The sequence below is a fragment of the Antedon mediterranea genome, chromosome 4 (genome assembly GCF_964355755.1).
Source record: "Antedon mediterranea chromosome 4, ecAntMedi1.1, whole genome shotgun sequence".
Classification (NCBI taxonomy): domain Eukaryota; kingdom Metazoa; phylum Echinodermata; class Crinoidea; order Comatulida; family Antedonidae; genus Antedon; species Antedon mediterranea.
Genome location: NC_092673.1, coordinates 15,354,719 through 15,363,020, shown reverse-complemented (window position 1 = coordinate 15,363,020; position 8,302 = coordinate 15,354,719). Strand labels below are relative to the sequence as shown.

General features: G+C 34.5%; 1 protein-coding gene across 2 annotated transcripts; it reads left to right on the top strand.

Moving 5' to 3' along the window:
• Positions 1-45: 45 nt before the first annotated feature.
• LOC140046757 (aqualysin-1-like) lies at positions 46-8,006 on the top strand. Of its 2 annotated transcripts, XM_072091472.1 has the most exons (10): positions 46-92; positions 2,614-2,752; positions 3,407-3,547; positions 3,659-3,785; positions 4,213-4,322; positions 4,507-4,654; positions 4,928-5,112; positions 5,578-5,749; positions 7,535-7,667; positions 7,891-8,006. In XM_072091472.1, exons 2-10 carry the CDS (start codon positions 2,636-2,638, stop codon positions 7,898-7,900), a joined length of 1,143 nt encoding a protein of 380 aa, XP_071947573.1. In that variant the 5' UTR covers positions 46-92; positions 2,614-2,635; the 3' UTR covers positions 7,901-8,006. The 2 variants fall into 2 exon arrangements, with proteins under 2 accessions (XP_071947573.1, XP_071947572.1); XM_072091471.1 differs by lacking the exon at positions 7,891-8,006 and having other exon boundaries at positions 7,535-7,713.
• The last annotated feature ends 296 nt before the right edge of the window (positions 8,007-8,302 follow it).

Below are 8,302 nucleotides of genomic sequence, written 5' to 3'. Positions count from 1 at the left end.
GACTTCCGTTGCCTGCAAATTGAAGGTCATACGTCGTGATGCGAGCAAGCAAAGCAGATTTGTATTCAAATATTTCCGGTTTATTTCTAAGAGTTTGTATTATCACAATAATTATTATAATTTTCAAAAATACATTGTTTAGTGAATATTTAAGAATATATCTACCGTTACATTTTCTTCTAGCAATGATTTAGGGGCCTAATTATTATTAATTCATTTATGACTAAATATTATTGAATATTCCTTTTAGTTTTGCCATTGGCTCATGCGTGTGACACGCGTGTGGTAGCATGCGGCACGTGGAGGTTAATGTATAATACAGTATGTTTATGAAACAACAGGTCAATAGTGCATTCGAAAATTATTTTTTTTTCCAGATCAATATGCCAAAATATTCTGTTAAAAAATGTTTTAAGCTAGCCCACCATTTTTAGTTTGGATTTTTGTTTTAGCTGGAGGACATACTGTTAAGCGCATCTTGATGCTAAGGATCTACAATACCGTAAATGATTCACTTCCCTATCATAGGGGTAATTTTCCTGAACAGGGGATATTTTGTGAACCAGTTTACCGGAGTAACCCCTTTCATCTTTAAAGTGCACACGGACAAACTGTGTAGGCCTACAATGGACCTACGGTTTATATTTCTTATCCGAGAAGACCTGTTCTACCATCGAACCATTATAGCCCCATGATCGAACCCATGCCGATTGTGGGTCTTTTATAAGGTAAACGACGCCCGTGCCTTAACCGCTCGGCTTTTGACACGCTCTCTCCCCAAAGCTCTTGAGCCTTACTTGTCTTTCAGGTTTTTCATCTTATTATTTTAGTCCACAGCCCCAGCTGTCGGTCGGTTGGTCGGTCGGTCGCTAACTCAAATTTAAACACGCGACTGCAGAGCCATCTATATGGCATTGTTTTTACTCTATTGTGAAATAAAAACGTATAAACTAATAGCAGAACACAACTGTCTAATTTTCATTTTCCGCTCTATCAAAATAGTGTTTTCAAATACTTCTTTGGCGAGACTGTGCTTTGTTATTCCTCCTTCATTCATATTCCCTTTAGAATTAGTTGCCTTATTGTTTTAGCGGAAATTGACCAATTAACGGAAGGTACTTAAAGTTGTATCAAGAAATGCCTTCTTGACTTAAGCCCAAGCATAGGTATCTCATTTTATACCTCTTGCCCAAGTATGATTGGTCTTTGTTATTTACCTATTTTAGGTTGATAACATTCTCAGACAACCTTTAACTATATATATATAGATATATATTATTGCACTGATGAAGGGCTAGTGTTGCCCGAAAGCTCTGCTAACTTTTCTGGCTGTTTACTTTATCGTTTTGATTAGCTTTTCGCTTTTTTTTGTATCTGCATTGAGATCCAGCCACTGATACCCACAGCATTGTAATTTTGTCAGTAATTTGCCTTTGGATTTATATAGATATAGATAGAGATATAATAACCTCTCATCCTATATTCTTGATATACGACGCGTCGTATTGTACTAGGCTATAACATAATCGGTGCCATACGTGAATAATAATCACTTTTAAAGTTACGTCAGTTCAATAGGGTCAAAATGACTCATCTATGAATAAAATCCTTTATAAGTACAATTAATATTACTCATATATTTTCTGCCCAAAACAGTCCTAAAACACTCGTTTTGCTTTACCTATCTGAAAGTTAATTACTTGTACCGCTATTGACGTAAGCAAGGGAACATAATTATATAATCTATCTAGTTGGTATAAGTTCGATTTGCATTGCGGAGCTGGCAATATGTCGCATTGATAAACGAATGATAAGATTTTATCTATTATCAACAAAATAGTTGACACATTGCCGTTCACATCCTCTAAATAAGATAAGTTTCATTCAAATTAATAATTTTAATAATGTTATCACACAAGATACATATTTAGTAGATAATATTTGTATAAGAAATTAAAGTAACACACATATAAACCATGACTTGATAATTATATAAATAATCAGAGCAAAGCAGGTATATTATCAGTCTGCTGTAGCCTATTCTTTGACGAAGGTAGGTTTAAATTCAATTATTATTTGTAATTTAGTAGCTTAAATCTTAGTTACGATTGAAAAAGTTTCAATGTTTGTAAATGTTAGGCGTATAGGCTACAATAGTTTTGGTAACCAGAATAACATCTCTAATTTGAGGAGGGTTAGGGTTAGGGTTAGGGTGTTAGGGTTAGGGTGTTAGGGTTAGGGGTTAGGGTTAGGGTTAGGTGAAAAGTGAATTATGGCGTTTGGTTAGAAACCGAATAATTCGGTCCACAAACGGTTCAGAATTATAATGTTTATTTTCTTACCTTAATTAATAATAAATGTTGAAAAAAATAATTAGTTCTAACAACTTTACACCACTTCAGCGCCTCGTGTGCACGCATCTGATGGAAATAACATTATGGCATTTCATAATTGAACTTTATTTATATAATTAATAATATACTTGAATATAATTATTTTAATGTATTCCTTGTTTCTCTTTTATAACATGATTTTTATATTTTGTATTACATCCTCTAAATATAAAGTTCAAACATATGTACCTCTATTCCTGCGAATGATTTCTATTAAAAGCTTTTAGATATTAACCGGCAGTATGAGGTTTCTCGTCTTACTTGCAAGTTTTGTGGTTTGTGTCACATCTATGCCGTCGATGGCGCCCTTCTATAGAGTTTCTGAACCAATTTCCGACAGCTACATTATTGTTTTGCATGTAAGTACAATATTATATTAAATTATTTGTGTTAACGTTATTGTCTTTTGCAGACTAAAATAGAATAAAAAAAGACAAAATAATGTCGATAAACCTTAATTAAATTATATTTACCGTAGTGGTATTTTAAAATACCCAGACATTTCGTATTTGTTTTATAATTCATTTTATGTAGGCCTATCTATTTTATTTGATTGATATCAGAAACACTTAAAACAACACAATAATGCTTTGTGGTAAAGAGGTTGGAGGCACTGACCACGCTCCCACAGCGTGCCACGCCAATACTTATCATACATACGTTATATACACTATATTATCATTGATGAATCGACAATTTTTAATCAATATGATTTCATATTTTTCCATCTATTGTGAACTTTTAGTGACTCTGCGCGGTCACTACGCGTTTTCACCGGAATAGAGAAAAGACCAGTATGGTGTGAGAGAGAGAGAGTATTTTAATTCTCAACATAACTATTATTATACAAATTATCTTACGCAGCAAAACAAATGTTAAAAAGGAACTAATTAATTATTCATTCTTTAACAGAAAGTTTAGGTCACTACAACCTTTGTATAGGTCTAGTCTATTTGAACATTTTTTTCTAAATATTACTAGTACTGTATTACAATAAAGAATTGATCTTCTAGGACAATGAAGATAAAATGCAGGTATCATCTGAAATCAAGCTTCTTGCTCAAAACTCACGTTTGGATCTTGTCATTGATCGTATGTATAACCTCGTTCTCAATGGCTTTGCCGTGACTATGCCCAAGGCTGCCGTGGATATTGTAAGTATGTTTTTGTGAAATATTAAAACACATTTTTATTCTTTTGAATTTTTATTTAAACAAAGTGTTTGTCAAAAACGATTTATTTAAGATGAAGTGTTCGTGTTACAGGTGAGACGACACGCTTCCGTCAAATATATCGAGCAAGATAGTATGGTGTATGCATTGGAGGAAACCTGGGGTCTTGATAGAATTGACCAATATGATCTGCCACTTGATGGACAATTTAACCCAGAAGGTCAGATTCTTCTTACATTTTCAACAGTAGTCATTCATTTTTTAAAGCCCGCCCCTCTAAATTTCGGTAAATAAAAATGCAAAGAAGAACATTATGTTAAAGGGTACATCCGGGTTTAAAATTGCAATGTTTTGGTCGAGCATTTCGAGGCGAACGTACATTAAATGAGCCTTATTCATTTTAAAAAGTGATTATATATTCATTCCCAGTATTAAAGTAGTTATTATGTAAGTGTCTCATTTGTAGGAACAAATAAACGGATATGGCCGGAATTCTCCTTTAATGCAAATAACTGGAATGCCTATTTAAAGAAAATAATTATTTAAGCAAATAACCTGAATTTAAAATTCCTGGATCCATCGCTTAATGTTGGTTTCTGAATATAATTAATGATGATATGGTTCACTATGCAATTATATTTAATCAGGTGATGGAGCTGGTGCCCATGTATATGTTATTGACACCGGAATACGATGGACTCACGAGGAGTTCGAAGGACGAGCTGAATTTGCTTATGATGCAACGAATAATGACAGAGTAAGGAATTAGGATTATACAACATTAATGATGAAGATTCGATGACTTATTAAATATGCATCTGTAAAACAAACGCTCTAATTCTCGGGCGAATACATTCGTATAGTAGAAACAGGCTTAGATACCATAGACGATGTTCACATTATTTAAAACTATGATAATAAACTTCATTTACGATTTCAAGGGAACAGGGACGGATTGTAACGGTCATGGGACACATTGTGCTGGCACGATTGCTGGCAAGAAATATGGGGTTGCTAAAAAAGCAAACGTGTATGGCGTCAGAGTTCTTGGTTGCCTTGGATCTGGTAGCAATTCTGGTGTAATCGACGGTAAGATATTGATTGTATTAATACAGTAACATTTATTCGTACAATAGAGCCGACCATCCAACAGGGTGTCTGTCTCCCTCCTAGTAAGGATTGGCCCTAGTGTTGCCCGTCGTTTTTTCACGGAAAGTGTTCCCTTAGAGGTGTCAAATGAGGGTGTTCTTCTGTTATTGGCAACATTAAAAAGAAGCACAAAAAATGAAGCACCCACCGTGCTGGCACTCAAGTTGAATTGCTCTTAAATAATAATATGACTACTGTATATCATTTCGTTAGGCATGGACTGGGTAGCACAGAACGCTAAGAAACCAGCCGTTGCTTCCATGTCACTTGGTGGCGGAGCAACGAGTACAACGGATAATGCCGTAATTCGTTTGACGGAAAATGGTATAACTGTGGTTGTTGCCGCTGGAAATTCAAATGACGATGCTTGTTTAAGTTCTCCTGCAAGAGCTCCTCCTGTATGTTTTGCATATAATATTCTTTCCCATGTGAACCGGGTTCACAAAATAGCCCCCACATTCTGATGGACAGTGATTATTGGTAATCCTTGGCAACATGTGCCTAAAGACATAACATAAATAAATAAAATAATAATAAAGTAATAGGCTTTTCTTACTATAGGAGTGGGGGCGGGGGGGGGGCATCATATCATCGTAGATTGATAAAACTTAATTAATATGTAAATGCATTTCTAATTTGAACATAATATATGCTGATCGAACAATCCCGTGACGTGACATCTCCATGGGCTAGGCTAGTGTTAAACAACGATAATGCTAGGCCCGCAATGATAGATGGAGCATAACATCCGAAAAGGGAGAATATTAAAGATTCTGTATTGTAATTAACCAAAACATATGGAGAATGGAAGTCTTATGTTAATGACACATTTTTAAAGACTCTAAATTTATTTCTTTAAACAGGCGATCACAGTAGGAGCATCAAACATTAATGATATGCGTGCCTCCTTCTCAAATTATGGTGGATGTGTTGATATATTTGCACCGGGTAGAGACATAACCAGTTCCTGGAATGAAGACGATGCCAGCTATATAACAATCAGCGGAACTTCGATGGCTTGTCCCCATGTTGCCGGTAATATATATATATATATATATATTGTTTATATCTACCAAGCTATCTTCTTTGTTTTTCTACCCAATATTATCTCCACCCTCTATTTGCCAGCCTTGTGCCTCTTTTGTTTTATTTCTTTTATTCCTGTCCACTCAGGCAGCGCTTGCCTGATACTGTATATCCAGGGAAGAGTTAAATTACAATTTAACTCTTCCCTGGTATATCTATTTATCTTTGTCCATTTACCTTCACTTGCACTGATGAAGGGCTAGTGTTGCCCGAAAGCTCTGCTAACTTTTCTGGCTGTTTCACTTTATCGTTTTGATTTAGCTTTCGCTTTTTCGTATCTCCATTGAGATCCAGCCACTGAAACCCACAGCATTGTTATTTTTTTCAGTATGCTGCCTTTGGATTTATATATATATATTGCCTGATGTGTTTATATATATATATATATAATATATAATTGTTCACACTGGTTCACATGGTAATAAATAAACAGTACAATATATAAAATGTACGGTACTGATTCGAACAAATTTCTCCCTCCTCCTCCACGAATCCCCACGGGACGAATAAACTACCCCATAGGAATCCTCCCCCCCCCCCCCGCATGTACACACAATTGTTATACGATTCTTTTTTCCCGACAATCTACATAGCATTTTGATTCAATTTTTACTGAATGTTATCAGTAATTCTTCATATTTTATGTTTTCATATATCTAGGAGGAATTTATTATAATTATGTTACCATACAACAACAAAAAATAAACGCCCCGGGGTGTTTAATCGAATACGGTGTATATAAAAGTACAGATTATTTTATTTTATAATCTTATTACTATTATACATTTTTTACTTCATAAGATTTTCTTTTGTATTACCTTCGCTTCCCGGGAGGTTATTTTTATAAGTCACAAACACTAACTTACTACTTATGAGAAAAACAAAAAAAACAAAATAGGTACATATTCACCAAAATAGAAATAACAGGGGTAGTATTAAAATAAATCAAACTAACACACAGTGGAGTTTAAGAAATGGCTATATTTATCTCAAATATCATAATTTAAAGAGCGCTGTTACAACCGCTAATGTAGAAAACGCCAGCATAATGTCGAACCATGCAACCGTTAATGTAGATTAACCGTTAATGTAGATTAACCGCTAATGTAGTAATGATGTAGAAACTGTAGACACACCAACAGCTTATGTAGTAAATAAAATTCAACACCAGCTAATAACCTCTTTTTACGAACACACCGCTCTAACGACCTCTTTTAAAGGACCACCTTAAAAGAGACGGTGGTTGTTCAATAGAGGTGGTCACTTACAAGAAGTAATCGATTATGAGAGAAAGAGGTCGTGGTCACTTACGAGAGGTGTGGTTGTTAAGAGAGGTGGTCGCTTACGAGAGGTGGTCGATTATGAGAAGCGGTCCCATAACAGAGATGGTTGCTTACGATGTGTGGTTGTTTTGCTTACGTGAGGTGGAAAGACTGAGCTAAGTAAAGATCGATGCATTTGCACATGATTTAGACATTTTTGTAAAATATATAACATTTTCTACATTAGCTAGCGATAGTAACTACATAAGCTGGGAGGCAATTTTCGTTACTACATCAGCTGTTGACCGTTTCTACATTAGCTGGTGTTGATTTATATTTACTACATAAGCTGTTGGTATTTCTACATTAGCTTGAGGTTTTACTACATTAGCGGTTGTAACAAGGGCCAACAAGCTCCAATATAAGTTGTTCATAATATTATTTTGAAATTGTCTTTTGTGTATTTTGTAAGGTGTTGCTGCGCTCCACGTTGGTAGAGATGAAAGTTTAACGCCTGCAGACGTGACATCTCTAATAGTGAACGAAGCATCACGTGGTCGAATTACGGACGTTGTAGGATCACCAAATCTCCTTCTTTATACCAAGTATGTTATCAGAAAATAATTCATTCAAATGTAGGCTAATTATTAAGCACAGAAAATTTACTTACAACTTACGCTATCTAAAAACATGAAGAAATTATTGGCCTTTAGTCGCTATCTTGATTCTTAAACCATTACAAAATCAAAAATCATTTTAACATTATTTTTATTCACTTACTCCTCACTCAGTTACTCCAAAAATAATGACGTTCTTTTTTTATTTCAGAAAGAAATAGGTCTTTCATTTTTCGAAAAGATGTTCCTCATATTGGAAATGACACTAAAATGACAGCTAGTTAAAATTTATGATATCATAAAGAAAATAAAATTATATTGTTAGGCATATAATCAATATTCTAGTTCCCTTTTGGGATATGTTTATAAACATGCAAACACAATAAAATGTTAGTTGTCATTTTATCCACTCTCTATTCTACAACAGTGATTTAGTGTAAATCGTTGGTATTTTAATGCTCGCGAATCTATATAGGCTAACTAATTATGTTGCGTTTGTACGCGCGCGTCAATATTATGTTATCGTTCCAAGATTACATAATACGGTGAATTTTATAATTATATACGGTATAATAGCAAAATGATGCTAATTTAAACGAGTTCAAGATCGATCAATAAAACTA